The 17,123-nt window shown below is 37.9% G+C and overlaps 2 protein-coding genes across 5 annotated transcripts in view; one reads left to right on the forward strand and one right to left on the reverse strand.

The window, feature by feature from the left end:
- SEC24D (SEC24 homolog D, COPII component) overlaps positions 1 to 17,123 on the forward strand; it is a 58,214-nt gene that overhangs the window by 33,330 nt on the left and 7,761 nt on the right. For all 3 annotated transcript variants that reach the window (XM_075150268.1, XM_075150267.1, XM_075150269.1), the window contains 9 exons: positions 1,321 to 1,459; positions 3,175 to 3,290; positions 6,771 to 6,895; positions 11,061 to 11,252; positions 11,897 to 11,990; positions 14,577 to 14,693; positions 15,157 to 15,327; positions 16,094 to 16,190; positions 16,863 to 17,008. In XM_075150268.1, coding sequence (XP_075006369.1) covers positions 1,321 to 1,459; positions 3,175 to 3,290; positions 6,771 to 6,895; positions 11,061 to 11,252; positions 11,897 to 11,990; positions 14,577 to 14,693; positions 15,157 to 15,327; positions 16,094 to 16,190; positions 16,863 to 17,008 — 1,197 coding nt within the window. The remainder of the gene's footprint in view (positions 1 to 1,320; positions 1,460 to 3,174; positions 3,291 to 6,770; positions 6,896 to 11,060; positions 11,253 to 11,896; positions 11,991 to 14,576; positions 14,694 to 15,156; positions 15,328 to 16,093; positions 16,191 to 16,862; positions 17,009 to 17,123) is intronic.
- Positions 10,870 to 17,123, reverse strand: part of METTL14 (methyltransferase 14, N6-adenosine-methyltransferase non-catalytic subunit) — a 39,273-nt gene continuing 33,019 nt past the window's right edge. For both annotated transcript variants that reach the window (XM_075150278.1, XM_075150272.1), the window contains 3 exons: positions 12,535 to 12,687; positions 11,864 to 12,073; positions 10,870 to 11,239 (listed from right to left, as the gene is read on the reverse strand). The gene's annotated coding sequence lies outside the window, so the exon portion shown is untranslated. The remainder of the gene's footprint in view (positions 11,240 to 11,863; positions 12,074 to 12,534; positions 12,688 to 17,123) is intronic.

Genomic DNA, 17,123 nt, shown 5'->3' on the forward strand with positions numbered 1-17,123 from the left:
AATTTTCGTAGAAGAAAGAACACAAAGTGAAATAATATCTCAGTAGAGCAAGAGGGAGCACTTAAAACCCATGTAGTAAAATCTACTTGTACGTATAAAATCCTTGGCAAAAAGCATTAAACCCTTTGGAGAAATAAATGAGTAAAATAGTCTCTGTAAAATATAAACAAACAATAAAATATATGTAAGCAGTGAGTGCTAGAAGGACATGAATGATTTTCTAGGTATTCAAAGACTCTTATGCTCCAATAAAAGATAAAGTGTATAATAGATGAAACATGTCCATTCCCTAAGAGACAGAATAATTTAAAAAAAAAAGATGAATATGCTAGTGGTAATGTTTTAGCATTCAAAGGCTGTCAGCATTTTTCCTCTTGTAGAGATCTGTTATGTGTCCAAACTCTGGATTTCTTTTCTTATTCTTATGTTCAGAGATTTTCAGTTGGAATTGAAGGGATAAGAAAAAAAGAAAAATACAAAACATGTTTATGCTCTGTAGAGTTTCACAAATAATTGAGCAAACTTCCATTTTTATAGTGGTTTCAAGTATAACTTTTCTAACATGAAAAATAATCACAGGAATCTTTCAATTGCTGCGCAGTTATTACTGAAAGAGGCATCTGGAAAATGTCTTCCATTAGCTGTGGTTTTTGGCAGAGGCTATAAGCGAGCATGGTCAGTGTAATTAAACTGACAAGTGCTTGAGATACTGTATTTGTTTGCTGTATGTACTTTCCTTCAATAAATATTAGTATTTCTTCTAAATCTTGTACTCTAGCTGGTGACCGTGACAAGATTTAAACGTTAGTATAGCATGTAACATGGCAGCACTGTGGGGGGCAACATTTAGGACAATACATTAAAAGCTTTCTTAGCAAATACCTGTTTGAGAGATTGTATGCAATAGATGAGCAGCAATAGATTTCTTCAGGAAAAGCTCAATCTGACAGAGAAGGCAAAATACCTGACTCCAGCAGATTTCTCTTAGTAAGCTGTAAAAACCCTTCAACAGAGAAAAATAAGCCTGGAACCCTAAACTTCCAATGCTTTCAAAACTTTGTAGGATTTCGGTGTGAATCCTTAACTCTCTTTCTGATAAATGTCAGAATATGGCCTGTGAACTTGTAGATTTAGCCCCTCGGGGGACCCGTGGGATTGAGCCAGCCGTACTGCAGATTTTGGGTAAATGCTGAATAATGAATGATCTCTTGGTCAGGTGGTCTCTAACAAGGGTTAACCCTGAGCAGTAGCTTTCTAGCTCACTTTATTTGGTTTCAAGTTTGCATTGCTCTTTATAACTTCATGTACCTCTTCATCTAGACACCTCTTTATGTTGTAAACCATGGTGAGACTGGACCAATCCGATGCAACAGATGCAAAGCTTATATGTGTCCCTTCATGCAGTTTATTGAAGGTGGAAGAAGATACCAGTGTGGATTCTGTAATTGTATAAATGATGGTAAGTGATGTTTCTCTGATCTGTGATTCATACAAATTCCATAAAACTAAAAGACGCCATATTCCTAAAATGATTTTCTTGACTTGCTGACTTGATGAGAAAATAGTTTAGTGAGATGCAGTAACTAGGCCTATTTCACAAATAAAAAAAAATACTACCCAGGAAAAATAAGTAGAAACATTTGTTCAGTACAATTTAAAAAAAAAAATATGAAAAATAATGCTGACTCTTGAAGTCCTGTCTGATAAGATCAAAACTTTATTTAAAAATATTATGTCAATATAGGATACAAAGCTGCTTGTATTGCTAACTGAAAGCAACTTTGTATGGAAAAAATTAATTTCTTTAAGAAATCTAAATGTCCAGCAAGAACCAAATATTTAGAACCATGTTAGCCTAGTCCTGTCCATGACTCTGGATGCAATGGTTAAATAAGCTATTAATCTTACTGTGACAAGTGTTGGTTTTCACAGAAGATACCATGCCATATTTGTTCAAGTGTGCTGCATGTGACTCATAACTGTTCTTGTGCTCTTGGCTAAATCCCAAATCTTTGCCAGAACTAGCCTTTCTAGACATTTGTATCAAGTTGGATTTCCTCAGCTGGATCACAGCGGTATAGTGCTTTCCCTAATACAGTAATCTTTTCAACTCTGAAATGTGAACCTTGACAGACTCGTTCCAGCTTCTTTTCAGCCTCATGCTCAAATATTTGTGCAAGCATAGCAGATAACAAATTTCATAGTTTGTTAGCAATTTAAACTCTCATTAAGAGAAATTCAAATGCATTGTGAACATTTTAAGACAGACATTTAAGTTGCAGTGTCATTTTAAATCATGCTTTGTATTACTACAGTGTCTTTTATTCAAATCAGAAAGGATTTAAAAAAAAACTTTAATGAGGATTAAAAATGGCCAACAAACCAGTTAGATATTGCCCCCACGCATACACATATATATACTTTTTACACGCAAAAATGTGAAAAATAAGCATTCTAAATACATATTGATTGAGGAAAGAGGAACTGAAATCCAGAGGTCACTCTTCCCCGATGTGACTCTAACCATTAGACTAGCTGTGTATAGGTTGTTGGTGGCAAACCCACTTGATTTCTTAATGCTTTGGAGTTCTGCACTTTTTATCTGTAGCTGCAGAAGGTTCCCAATATAATGTACCCAATGCACTGTGCCGCACAGTAGGCCAGGGTTGTGAACCTTGTAGAGCTATTTCCAGTGAAGTGGTATTTTTGAATAAAGCAGTACAGGCTGCTTTAAAAAACAGACAGTTTTTACCGCTGTCCCTCTGCAGAGCTCTGGCTCCGGTAATTTGAATTAAGCTGTGAGTAGACTGTTATCTATTAACAAAATAGTCACTGTTAGGTCTGAATCCTGAGGGTAACAGGCTCCTGCCTGTGGATATGACCCGGGTCAGTTTTACCTACTCAAGCCTGAGAGTGTAGAGGTAGGAGAATATGGACATTTATAGGGGAATATGCCCTGTCCTCCAAAGACAAAAGGAGATGGCATTACTAGAACGTTGTGGGGTTTTGTTTGGTTGGGTTTTTTTAAGCCAATGCGGGGGAAAAAAAACATTGCAACCTTCCCTTGATCGGTAACAGACGAGCCTACATTAGTACATTGTATCTGTTGAAAGAAGTTGTTGGGTTGTTCCCCTCCCTATAAATGCTTTTTCCTGCTCTTGTGTTGGCTTTTAGTCCCTCCATTCTTCTTTCAACATCTGGACCACATTGGCCGACGGGTAGACCACTATGAAAGGCCTGAGCTATCTCTGGGATCTTATGAATATGTTGCTACTTTGGATTATTGCCGAGTGAGTATTTCCAGTATGCAAACTAATTTACAATTTTAATGTCAAAACAAACAAAATACTTTAAATACCTACAGTAGAGTAAATGGACTTGTAAGCTGAATATCAGAGTCCAGGAACATTCTGGAAAATGTAGATAGATGCGGAGAATTTAAGCTTACAATATTATGTTTTGTTCTTTGTGCTGCAGGGTATGAGACTAGCAAGTAAGAATAACAAATAGCGCAGCGAAGTCGTGGATCACCAGTCTTTAACTGGGGTGTTTGTTTTGTCCTAGCTAGCATGTTGCACTGTTTAGAGGATATAGTTGAAATTCTGATGCAGTGTTGCATTATAGATGCATGTCTTCTACTGATTTTGAAGACAGACACGCGCCTAAATTGCCTTCCCAATATTGAAAACCGTAGCAAGGGAATTTGAACTTGTAATCTTTTCCTGGCAAGAGTAGTTTTACTATTCTGACCAGTAAGTAAGTTACAATGGAATGGGTTCTCTCTCCTGATATTAATTCACTGAAGAACGCAATCCAAAGCCCACTCAAGTCACTGGAAATATTTGTAGTTGATTTTATTAGAGAACTGTATTTGATACTTCCGAAAGCATGAATTACTTAAACTTTTCAAGCTTTAGCTCAAGTGTGACTTCATCTGCCCGCAGTATGGACTTATTTTTCCTCTTTTTGCTGAAATCGGGCAGAATTTTCTTCCTGTCAGTGGAATTGAGGTCATGATAAGGTTAGGAAAGGCAACTGGATCCTACAAAGTCTTGAAGTAGATACCAGTAACTTCCTCAGACCATCAAATTATTGCTGGTATGAAGAAAATGAATAGGTTTAATTCTGCTTTCTCAGTAGGGTACTGCTCCAAAATCCAGTGAAATCCCTGAGACGAACTATATAGATTTTATTGAAATCTGGGTTAAACCCCAGAACAGGAGAGAATTGTAGTGAGGTATTAGAGAAATACATTGCGGGATCCTCAGTGTACATCCAGTGTAGCGCCATCAAATTCGGTTAAGCTTTGCTGATATCTGGCAGCTAAACTTCCAAAAACTCGTGTACTGAATGGCTGTGTGCCATTTTCACAGTTCTTTTTCTCTACTCCAGAGTGTAACCCTGTGTGATGCAGTCATCATCACAGTGCATCTTTCAGTGCAGTGGCTTTTGCCATATAGCTTAAATCGGGGAGTTTCCTTGGTAAGTGATCCAGTATGGTCTGTCTTCTTGTTGCAAAGACCCGTCCATAGACTTACTAGAATGTTACAAAAAAGAAATCTCTTACAAAATTAACACTCACGCTGGAAATGCTAAGTCATTAAATTTTACACAAGTTAACATTATTTTATAATCCATTTTTCATTTTGCTCCAAGTTGCAAAGGTTTAATTCTTTTATAAATCCAGTTTAAGACCATGTTGTGGTTTAACCCCAGCTGGCAACTAAGCACCATGCAGCCACTCGCTCACTCCGTCCTGGTGGGATGGGGGAGAGAATCAGAAGAGTAAAAGTGAGAAAACTCATGGGTTGAAATAAAGACCGTTTAATAGGTAAAGCAAAAGCTGCGCACACAAGCAAAGCAAATCAAGGAATTAATTCACTCCTTCCCATCGGCAGGCAGGTGTTCAGCCATCTCCAGGAAAGCAGGGCTCCATCACGCATAACGGTTACTTGGGAAAACAAACGCCATCACTCCAAATGTCCCCCGCTTCCTTCTTCTTCTTCCCCCACCTTTATTTGCTGAACATGACATCATATGGTATGGAATGTCCCTTTGGTCAGTTGGAGTCAGCTGTCCCAGCTGTGTCCCCTCCCAACTTCTTGTGCCCCCCCAGCCTCCTCACTGGTGGGGTGGGGTGAGAGGCAGAAAAGGCCTTGACTCTGTGTAAGCCCTGCTCAGCAGTAACGAAAACATCCCTGGGTTATCAACACTGTTTCCGGCACAAATCCAAAACACAGCCCCATACTAGGTACTACGAAGAAAATTAACTCTATCTACTCCAGCCAAAACCAGCACAGACCAGAACTGAAAAGTCATTTCCTTTTGTGCTTATCAAATGACAAGGATGAACAGCTACAAAAAATGTTAACAAATAACAGCTGTTCTGCGTTATTGTGCTCCTGCTAAGCGGATGTGGGAGCACAAATCCTCATTTCTACCATATATTTGTCAGAAATTACACAGGGATTCTTTATAAATGGTGATGCGATACAAGAGTTTAGAAGTAGTGTTTGATACGGTATTTGAAACTAGAATCCAAGTACAGTAAACAGAACAGCTTTTAAAAATACTGCCTGGTTTTAGTTCACAGGAATTAATCCTGATTTACATGATTCAAAGGAAGTGAGATCAAGGGTATAATGTTAAGTTTAGTTTAAAGTGTGCCAGGGACTATGGATAAGTCATAATTCAAGGGTTAGATGATTTTTTTTTTCTTAAATGGAGTTTTTTGAGGTTTAGCTTAACAAGTATAATTTGGTTAAGTGGTCAGAACTCTGTATATGAAGTCAGTGAAACAGTATAATGGCAAAAGCTGTCCTGAATTTGACACCAAATAATGACCACTACTCGTCTTAATGGGAGTTAGGAAAACTGATCTTAGGGAGTATGATGATTACTGTTGCTATGTTCACTTTATATGATCTTCTTCCTGGGTACATCTCTAAGCATTGCATTGCTTTATTTGGAAACAAAAAACCTTCATCTTACTTTTTCTTATTTACAGAAACTTGTGTCAGTAGTGTATGTCACGATTTGTATGCCACTTACATGATGAATAAGAGGAATTCGCAAAGGAATCCACACCAGCCCAAGTCACTGCTGTGTACGCAGCAGTTACATACATTGAATGCTCCACTCCCATGCTTGATTATCTTACAGAAAGTCAGCTTATTCTTGAAAGTACAGTTCAGCTGTCCAGAATGCATTGGAGCATGAGACAGCAAGATGGACAGACAGGATGCAGATGATCACCACTTAGTACTGCTAAGAACTGAGATATTTATCTGGTTCAGTACCTAAGTTGTATTTTCTGTTTCCAGATTGGTTAGAAATCACTTAACAGTTGTTAGAGGCAAATACTAACAAAAACTGAATTTAAGCATTCACGTTAACAAAATGGTATTGTGTATTGATATAGGGAATGCAAAACCAGTATGGGTACAGAAAAAAGCCAAAAGGCAAATTTGTTTAAACACTTGAATTCCAGCAGAAAATGTTTGTGTTTCATCTTATCTAATAAATTGTTACCCTTTACATATTTTATTCCATTAGGACGCTATTTTCCAGTGATAATTTTTTATTCCAAGGGTGGACTTTACCCAATAGGCGTCAGCTTTCTGCAATAGTTGCTATTTATGATCCATAGCATTTTTCAAACAACTGAACAGTGTATTTAGATTGCCTTATGGCACCATCTGTAAATTTTTTCGACATAATAGGACACTGTCTAATTTTCCATTTTTTGTGACTGGTCATTTTTTCTGTAGAACAACAAGCCTCCAAAGCCACCAGCTTATATCTTCATGATTGATGTATCGTACAGAAACATAAACAGTGGCCTAGTTAAACTCATATGTGATGAACTGAAGACTCTGCTAGATAAACTTCCAAGGTAAAGAAACATAAGTGTGCTTTGCTTAACTCACTACACTGCAGTTTTCATGCAGCTTTGCATGTTGCAAGGTAAAAACAAGCTACAGAAAATGTCAAAATTTATAGTACAGGCATTTGTGGCGTGATAGTGACCAAATGTTAATTTTAACACTGCTGGCAGTTCTTAAACTTTGATGTCTGAGCTTACTATATGAATGGAAAGAATCTGTCATAGTAATTGCACATGTAGCTTGCATTCTTTTCCTTTCTTGTAGTGAACTCTAGTGGTATTATCAGCTAAGTCCCAGCTTGTAGTTTTGACTTTACTTGCTGTAGTTCTGTTTACTGCAATGCTGCTTTTCTCATTAAATTAAACAGGGAAATACCAAAACCAGAATCCTTAAGAATGGCAAGTCTCTCTAAAGCCATAGTGTTGGTGGCTTGTATCTTTAGCTCTTGTTGTTAATTAGCAAAACTTTTAAAGCTTCTTGCTGTGCTCTGAGGCTTTTCCGTCTTGGTATGTATCTGAGAGGAGAACAAATCTTGTAGGCAACATTTTATGAAATATAGCACATTTGCTTTGTGAGCATTAAACACAGTATTACTACTGATCAATATTAATGACAGTGTATTATTTTAGTGTAGTTTAGTATGGTTTTTAGTGTAGTATATTAGTATAGTTTTCATTGAAGTTTGAATAATGCAGACACACATAGTTAAATGAGAGCAGTGAAGGACTGAGAAATTAAGTAGACAAGACGTTTCTCAGTGAAGGCGTATAAAGGCATTGAAGAATATACAGAAAGAAAATGCATTCCAAATAACAATACTTGCAGAGGGAGAACAGACTTAAGAAATGGAGAGCAAAGTGAGGAAGGGTAGGAGACGAGATCCTTGAGATAGTCTGGGATATGTTAAAGATCTTTTATCCTATGTCCTTCTGGGATCTCTGTGCATGAAAGAAATTCCAGTCCAGGGTGGGGGGGTTAGTTTGTCAGATGCCCATGTAAGGCCATCTCTCAAGTACTTTGTCATTGAAGATTACACTGGAGACACAAGTGTTTGATATTATCCTGAACATATCTCAGAGCTTTCCATCAGGATTGGTCACGACTCTGAAGATAATAAAAGGCATGAGTGTAGTAACAAAAAGCAGTTGGCAGTTTAGAAACACCTAGGCTTGAATAGGGAAAGTTGAGGAAAAATGAAAGCAAGTATATCTATATCACAAAAAAGACACGTTAATTCTTCTCCTCACCAGCACTCTGCAGAGATCTGCTGCTAAATAATTTGTTTGCAGGGCCAAAGTTTTCAGGTCCACTGAAAAAAGCAATAAAAAACATAAAGAAAGGGGAGGTCTTCAGACTCGTCTGCTGTCTTTAAACAATATTAACTTAAAAAAAACCATAAGGCATTCCACCAAAATTTGTGGTGAAACTTTTATTTTGGTGCTGAGACACAAAGATCACTGTGTGTTCATTTTCTGTTGCTGGACAAAGATACCTGCAAAAATATTCTGCTCTCACCACATGAGGTGAAAGCCCTGTGCTGGGAATTCACCTTGTGCTCTTATCTTTAAGAGGAGAGACTTGGGGTAGCAAAGCAATCTGTGTCACAAAAAGGCCATTGGTGTAAAGGCCTGTGCCAGGTAATCCTGTGAAAGTGGCTGCGAAGCGTTAGAGGTAGCAAAGAAAGGGTTAAGGTAGGTGGCTCAAGATCTGGTGTTAAGAACTTTGTGTTTTTGTAGACTTGCAGCACAGCAGGAAACACATTATTTGCTTGCTTGAAATTTTAGAGCAGACATTTTCAAACTTATGTGTTCCAAACCAGAAACCCCTGACTCTATTTAGAGAAATACAGAGAAATGTGTGTATAGAAATTGTGCTTATGAGCTCAGAAAATCAGACTAACTAGTTGTGCAAATACGATTTTTTAGGTGCATAATTAAAAAAACCTATTTGAATGCATTTCTGTACATATGATCCAGACATCTCATTCTGAGACTTCAAAAAGAACTAAATAGTGTGTGAGCTGCATAGGCAATACAGGCATAGGCTGCTACATTTACAGCTAATCTTTAAAACGATGATAGAAGAAATTGAATGAAGTGTGGTAGTACAGATTGCCACAGATAAGAGAAGTATCTGAAAAAATTGTCCCCAAAACCTGCTGTGTAACAACTTTGGGACTACTAGGATGATGTGGATACTTCTCTTTGAAGTAGGAAAGTGCTGTATGTGTAGAAAGTTAGTAATACCTTGTCCTCATCAAGCTCCCGAATGCTCCCCGTTAATCATGTTACTAAGAAAATAGTGTCCGAGTGCTGGGAATGATTAGAAATTTACATTCAGAAATGATGCATCTGTTTGAGTTAGCCTATCTTGGAGGAATTACTTTAAATGCTTCTTTATGGAGTGTGTTCAATATAGAATATTGATTTGTTTTAGATCAAAGTAGCCCCTTTCTCATCCAGCTGTGTTCCCACAAAATAGGAATGGTAGATTAACATTCTAGACTGACATGAGAGTTAAAGATTGTAGACAAGAAAAATTATTTCTCTCCCAAGCTCAAGGTTTTACATGAAGCTTGTGAAACTGCCAATGACAGGTTTTTTTTTTTTCCCCCCCTCTGAAGACAAACAGATTTGATAGCCAGGAAGACAGCTGACAGTTTTTTCTATTTGCTGTAAGAAAAAATAAACAAGAATTGCAGTAAAAGGGTATTGGTGGTGTTTCTCCTCTTTAGTTTGACTTTTGATTCTGTAAGCATTTGTGAAGTCATGAAATGCAATCTGTTAGTTGCAGTGGAACAGGATGGAGGCCTTGCCATTGATTTTGGTGGACCAAGGCTTTATGCTCCTGGGGAGGATAAATATTTTCAAACCCTGGTTGTTTTACTGTGGTGAAGGCTCAGGGTAACTATTAACACTCTTGTTTCTTCAGAGGTTAGAGTGAAGGAGTAAATTTTTTGTCCTAAGTGGCTAGTAATTGGAAATATTATGGTAGGGCTTTGTTATTAAATTCTTTTGGTGTGATAGTAACATCTGTATGAGTCTCTGTACAATGTTTGTCGACTAGCATATTTCTTTGTGTTAAATTTTTTACAATCATAACCTTCCGTGAGTGACGTCTTTTATAAACTATAGAAAATAAAATCAGCTTGGCTATTTCTGTGGTTCCTATTGCTGCAGTCTCAAAGAACTTTGTGGTACATAGTTCTACATCCTGGTGAGATTAAACAATAATTCTTGCTGTTCCCCTTTCACAAATGGAAACTGAGGCACAGAGAAATGAAATAATTTCCTCTCAGCTTGTAAGTTAAATCAGTGGCATAGCTGGGAATTGAATGAGGATTTCCAAGTTTCAGTACTTTGAATATGAAACTCTTTCAAACATGCAAAAGCTTAGACTACAGACTCGGTATTTGCTGATATCTCACCATAAGTTAAGTAGGCTGCTTAAGTGTTTAATGTTGCTGTACAGAACATAAGGGCTGACCTGTAGTAATTGCCAGTACCACAGGCTTTCTATGTGGCATTTTTCGTGCTAAAGGTTTGGTTTGTCATTTATGAGAGGAGCACCCTGCTACAAGAAGGTGCTATTTTATTAGTAATTAAGACCAATTTTGGGAATTGCCTTTGAGGGAAAAGCTCACTGAACTTAGGATTCTAAACCTGGTAAGGGTCTAACTAGTACTATTCATAATGCTGCTACTAATGGCAGAGTGGGCTACTGCTTGGAGGAGTTATCTCCACAAAAACAGAGGCTGAGCCTGCTGCCTGTGGTATTCCTGCAGGTGTAGCTCACAGCAGCAGTTTGCTGGCTTTGGTTGGCCTGGGAACTTATTAGCAATAATTGTCCTGTTCTCTTTTCCATGTTTTGAGGACAACATGGTTTATTCTTTATCTTAGGGACTTTTGACTACTTGGATGGGATGCACAGTTGATAGGGTTGACATAAATACATATTTTTAAAAAAGCAAATAATACAGCAGTTGATTTTATCAGGGTCTTTTAATTTGACCTAAGGCAAAGATTGAGGCCATTACATCTGCTTGGTTTTTGTTTGCTTTGTTGCTCCCAGTGCAGATAATGATCTGAAAGCAGCCTTGCATTTCAAAGGAATGCTTTTATTGCAAGGTCAGAATTTCAGAATTATAACCAGTTGTTTTTGTTTCTCTTACAGAGAAGAGCAAGAAGAATCTTCAGCAATTCGAGTTGGTTTTGTCACTTACAACAAGGTCCTCCACTTCTTTAATGTAAAAAGCAGCTTAGCTCAGCCTCAGATGATGGTGGTCTCAGATGTTGGAGAAGTTTTTGTTCCTTTGCTGGATGGTTTCCTTGTTAACTTTCAGGAATCACGATCTGTTGTTATCAAGTAAAGTATAATTATTCAATATGTGAATAAGATCTGAATGCTTACGATATGCATTATGCCTTTTAGTCAGTTGTGTTACTGGGTTTTGGGGGGTAGATGTATTTACTGAAATACTTTAGAAGACAGCAGATGCTTCAAGTCATATATTTCCACTGCTGAGGCAAAGAAAAAGAGATACTAACAAGCCCGCAGTGCTAAATTTGAAAGCATATTTAGGCCAGGTGTAAACCACGCATCTTCAGCTGTGCTTCTTCAAAAATGAGAGGGGGGTTGCAGCTGTGTGCCACGTTGCATGTTTTTCCTCTTGTGATGTATATGATGCACACCTGGATATGATCTAAGGACTCTTTAAGTCCTTAAAGCACACTAGAACACCTTAATTTTTAGCTATTTCTTATTTATTGCGTGTTCCTTTAGGTTACCAGCTTTGAAAGAATGCATCTCATAGAATTTAAAAATTCATATTTTGTTTTATTCTGGCTGGAATCCTAAGAAATTGAGCAATCAAAATTCGTATTTTTTTTAATATAAATTTGCATGGAAAACATCTTCGTGTGTGAAGACTTGGTATGTTACAAGGTATGTTTGGGGATTATCCCAAATACGCTTACCAGTTGTGACACTGATCCTTTCGTCTTTCATAGCTTGTTGGACCAGATTCCAGAGATGTTTGCAGACACTAATGAGAGTGAGACCATCTTCGCTCCTGTCATCCAGGCTGGCATGGAGGCGCTGAAGGTTAGAATGTTCCCCTTTTTAATGAGAATAAGACTTGATAAGCTGCAGAAATTCCGTTTGCTAAAAGCCAGTCCCAAGTCCTCCTACAAATCACAATGGGAAATTAGAAAAAAAGTCGCTGATTGTTTCCAGCACTAATGTTCCGTTATTCTGACAGTACGTTTGAACTGCTTTAGCCAAAATGAGAACACTGACAAGCATAACATCTGTTTCCAGATTTTGCTTATTGAGGGAAACCAGTCCCTAGAGTCTATTCTACATAGAATGGATGTTTAGGAGAAGATGAGGAGCAGGAGTCGGTTTCTTGTTCAGCATTTGAGAGAAATAAAAAAGTGTTTAGTTACTGCAACAGGACTAATAGATACTCTGGATGTTTGCACAGATATCCAGTCCTTGCATGTGTGAAGGGCAGGAAAAGAGTCAGTATAAGATACGATTTTGCCCTGCCAGTTCTGCTTCTGCTGACTACTTGTGCAAAATGAGATATTTTTGGCTATTTATGACTGAATTGGGTAGGGGATTGGAGGGTTTCCGCTTAACTGACCAGTTCTCACAGCTTGAATACAGCTGAAAATGAATCCACAGGTCAAGATGCATCCCCAGTTGCTTTCTGTATGTCCAGGACGTCCTCTAAAGTGCTGACGTTTCCATGGAGCGCTGCCAATTAAAAGAATGCCACTATGGTTCACCACAAGATCTGTAGGGGCAGAAAACAGCCAGTGGTGTTTTAAAATAGTTGATTTATCTGCGAGCTGTGTATAAGTAAAGCGTGAACTTTGTTGAACCGAAATGATGAATTTGTTGAATCGAAAATACACATGTCTCAAATGTGTTTTTTCAATATTTAATTAATACCTGTTTTCTTGTTATTTATTCTTTCTGCCAGGAGGTATGTGTGCAAAATATACACATAAGTTACCAGAAGTTACCACTTCTGTCAGAATGCTTTTCCCTAATACTTGACTTCTACAAAACAAACTTAAGGGCCATAATTGTAAATTTCCTTTGATGTTGGCTATAAAATAAAGCAGCTCTCAATTAAGCTTTTTATTTATCTCAGTATTTTAAAGTTATAATTTGTCAGGATTTTCACTGTAGATTATTAATATGCATATACCTGTGCTCAAGAAAACTATTCTTGTCTAAAAAGAATAAAATAGATTGTGTTCCTGTTTGAGATTAATTTTAATACACTTTTAGAAATAATACATATACATTTTAGAAAATTTGTCAAAAGCAATGTCAGTAATTCCTGATGCGTATCATGACAAATAGTATTTGGTCAGTCTTTCAGTCTTCAGCAGAATGATTCATAAAAGGAGTTGAAGAAATTGGCATTCATGGTTAAAGATAACTATGCTTGAAATATTAGGGGTGAAATTCCAGCTCTGTTAAAAGTAAGATACTGTCTTCAATTGCATTTCTGCCATAGCAAAGAGATTTCTAGTTTTCCCAGAAGAATGCCGTAGCTTATTTTGAAATGTGGAATATCTTTATCTTGTGAACATCTTAAGATCTGGAGGAGAAAGAGTACCAAAGCTGATTTGTGTCTGTAGTCTTGGGTGTATCAGTTTTAATCTGGATGTGCGGTTAAGTCTGGAGCAGGAAAAGGACAAATCCCTCTTTCCTCCTTCCTTCCCTTCACCTTCACCCAACTTCTTCAATACTTGAAGACCTCAGAATTGCTACTCAGTTTTTATTTCACTTCGCTTTAACTTTTGGTCAGCCCTGAAGTGGTCAGGCAGCTGGACTAGATGGTTGCTGTAGATCCTTTCCAGCTGAAATACTCTATTCTATTCTGCTCATTCCCATTAGCTGTCTTAATAGTAAGAGTAAGCGATAAACTGGATTTTCTAAAGTTTGGTGGAAAAGCTTGTTAATAGTACAAAGATGCCTGCGGTACTGCTACTGTTGTTACTCTCTTCTTTGGAATTCAGGGTTTTCTGTCAGTAGTTTGTCATCTCGGTAAATATCATGTTCTCATTAGAGTTCTAAATAAGAATAGAAAACTTGAATAAAACTGACAGTTACTTCATTTCTTAGTGACAGGAGGAAATGTTCATCACAAGTTTTGATACTCCTGCATTTTAGTGTAGATTTGAATGTGGAATCTAGTACAGGAATGTAATTATTGCTTGTCTACAAAATGTAGTGAACACTAGTGTGCCTGAACTGAAAGAAAAAAATTTCCTGTTAAATTACATTTCCTTTTAATTAATTTTATCCAATTTAGTATTTGTACTTTTGATACTTGTTGATTGTTGCATAATGCTTGTATCCAACTGAAGAGTCTTCAAGAGAGGTACTCCTAGTTTTGGCCATCAAGATTTTAGATTCCTATATAGAAACTACTGTAACAGTGCATCAGCCAACGTATCTGTGTGTAGACTAAGTTGTTTACTGACATAAAATTCCCAGTTTGTTTCAGGACTTATTTCCATCAAGTTTTGAGTCTCTAAATGAATTATTTAGCTCTAAGGAACCTGCAGAAAGTTTACACTGTTCTCTGAGATACCACAAAGGATGAAAATTAGGCTTGTTTATCTTAGCAGTAATAAATATGCCAATATGGTGTCTTTGAAACAGGCTGCAGAATGTGCTGGAAAATTGTTTGTCTTCCATTCTTCATTGCCAACTGCGGAAGCACCAGGGAAGCTGAGAAACAGAGATGACAAAAAACTACTCAATACAGATAAAGAAAAGGTACTTTGTACTCTGAGTTAACAAGGGACTGCTATTACACTGAATTTCTCTAATAGAGCCTTGATCTTTTTTTATTTATTTTCTCTTACAAAGATGTGTTGTTTAATTACGTAATACTCCCATTCTCACCATGCCCTGATTATATGCGTATATTGAGATTGGCCCCACGGGAACACCAAAGTCAAACTATGGTAGAGCAGCCATTCTCATCAATAAAGGAAACCACCCAGCAGCAAGTAATTCCACCCATCAAGAGCCTTAGCTACCTGCCTGTTTAGTGATTTAATTCCGAGTTGGTTCCCTGCATATGAGTATACGGGCAGGGGTAACATGTTTTTAATCAAATCCGTGCCTCACTTAAAACTTCTACTTCATCTTCTTTTCTTCAGGTGGGCATTCGGATTGTGGTTGGCTACCAACAGTATCTAATGTTATGACACTTGTATTTTTTAATTCTGTGCAGACACTCTTCCAGCCCCAGGTAAATTCTTACGAGGCCTTAGCCAGGGATTGTGTGGCTAATGGCTGCTGCGTGAATTTGTTCCTCTTCCCAAACCAGTACGTGGATGTAGCCTCCATGGGTCTTGTCACAATGTACACTGGAGGAACATTGTACAAGTACAACAGTTTCCAGGTAAGTGATGCGGGTTTCCTGCCTTTCAGAGAGTAACACCTGGGGATTTGTTGTTTTTCTTTTCATGTGTGCTTTGGCGTTTAACATAAAATTAGAGTGACTCTAGAAAACTTACGTATAAACTCCAGCGGATAAAATTCAAACTTGGAAATGACAGATCAGGCTCAAATATATACCTTGAAACAGTAATAAGCTGGTTGGTATCTTAAAATGAAATCCACTTACTTAAATATGCTGGTATCTGAGCGGGGAAGTCAATTACTCCTCTATATACAGATAAAACCGCTTATGATAAAGACCCCCAAAAAAGCCATAACAACACTTGTTTAAAATTTCATGAGAATCTCTCTGGGGAGTAGGGGACCTCTTCTGTGTCAGGAGCTGACCTGCAAAAGCATTTTTTTGTGAAGTCAGTAAGGCTACTCTGTAAAATTCTTAAGGCTGTGCCATAAAATCCTAGCTAGACTGCAAGGTTAGGTGCAAGAACGGATGTTTCTGGAGATAATTTGATTGAACAGAAATTCTGGATGTCCAAGCCTAGTGATGAATTGGTGGACGCTTGCATAGGTATGTTTCTGTTAACAAAACAACAATCAACATTGTTTAATCTCTTTTTAAAGGAAAAGAGAGATGTTAAATGTGAAAAAAACAGATTTGATGGCGGGGGGGCGGGGGGGTCACAGGGAGGGGGAGAGCGTTGGGTTTCTGCCATGCTGCTGCCACCCGGTGGTGAACTGGAACTTTTGCTTTTGCTTTGCGTTTCTAGCTCGATGCCGACAGCCCACAGTTCTTAAGTGACCTCAGGAAGGACATAGAAAAAAAGACGGGATTTGATGCAATAATGAGGGTTCGGACAAGTACAGGTAATGGTACCCGTTGGGAAGGAAAATAAACATGAATGCATATATGGCAATATATAATTTTAAATAATATAGTGCTGTACAGATCACTTGTAAGATCAGGCTGACTGTTTTAACTTCATTATGTACCTCTTGAAAAGTAGTTGGATAGACTGATAAAATGCATGAATGTGTCCTTCCTATGTATGCCTCCGTAATAATTAATTTTCAAATATGGGTAAGGCTTCTGGTCATTATGCGTGCATCTTGGATTGCAAGTAAGTTGTATAAAAAAGCGTTGCTGCTGGACACTTACATGTTCCTTCATTTTCATACTTCAAATGACATTACTGTGTCTACTTTTCAAGCATTCATTCTTACCTCAAGTGCAAGTATTTGAGAAACATACACACACAAAGTGGCCAAGTCAACAGCGCAAAAGGTTCTGGGTGGTCTCAGAGTCACAGCGCAGCTTCATGGCCCATCAGCTTTTCCCTCTCACCCAACGGTCAAAAAATGCCGTTGGTGAGGACAGTTGGTGGGACCCCCTGAGGCTGCAAATCCCTGAGGGAAAACAGTTCCTGTTTCAGTAAGGAAAATTGACTGGCCATAAAAAGAAAGTCACAAAATAATGTCGATTTCATTTGTCATTTTTAAATAAAAGGAGATGTTTGTTTTGTTCTAATCTGGCTGTAGGCTTCAGGGCTACGGACTTCTTTGGTGCTATTTACATGAACAACACCACAGACGTAGAGATGGCAGCAGTTGACTGTGACAAGGCAGTGACAGTGGAGTTCAAACATGATGATAAACTGAATGAAGACAATGGAGCCTTAATTCAGGTACAAAAAAACTTAATTACATGTAATGTCATGAAATTGTGAGCAACAACTTCTGCAGCTGTAACAGAAAAAAAGTTATGGTGTAGGACTGATGGGTGCAAGGCACAGCTTGCAC

The sequence above is a fragment of the Calonectris borealis genome, chromosome 4, assembly GCF_964195595.1.
Source record: "Calonectris borealis chromosome 4, bCalBor7.hap1.2, whole genome shotgun sequence".
NCBI classification, from domain to species: domain Eukaryota; kingdom Metazoa; phylum Chordata; class Aves; order Procellariiformes; family Procellariidae; genus Calonectris; species Calonectris borealis.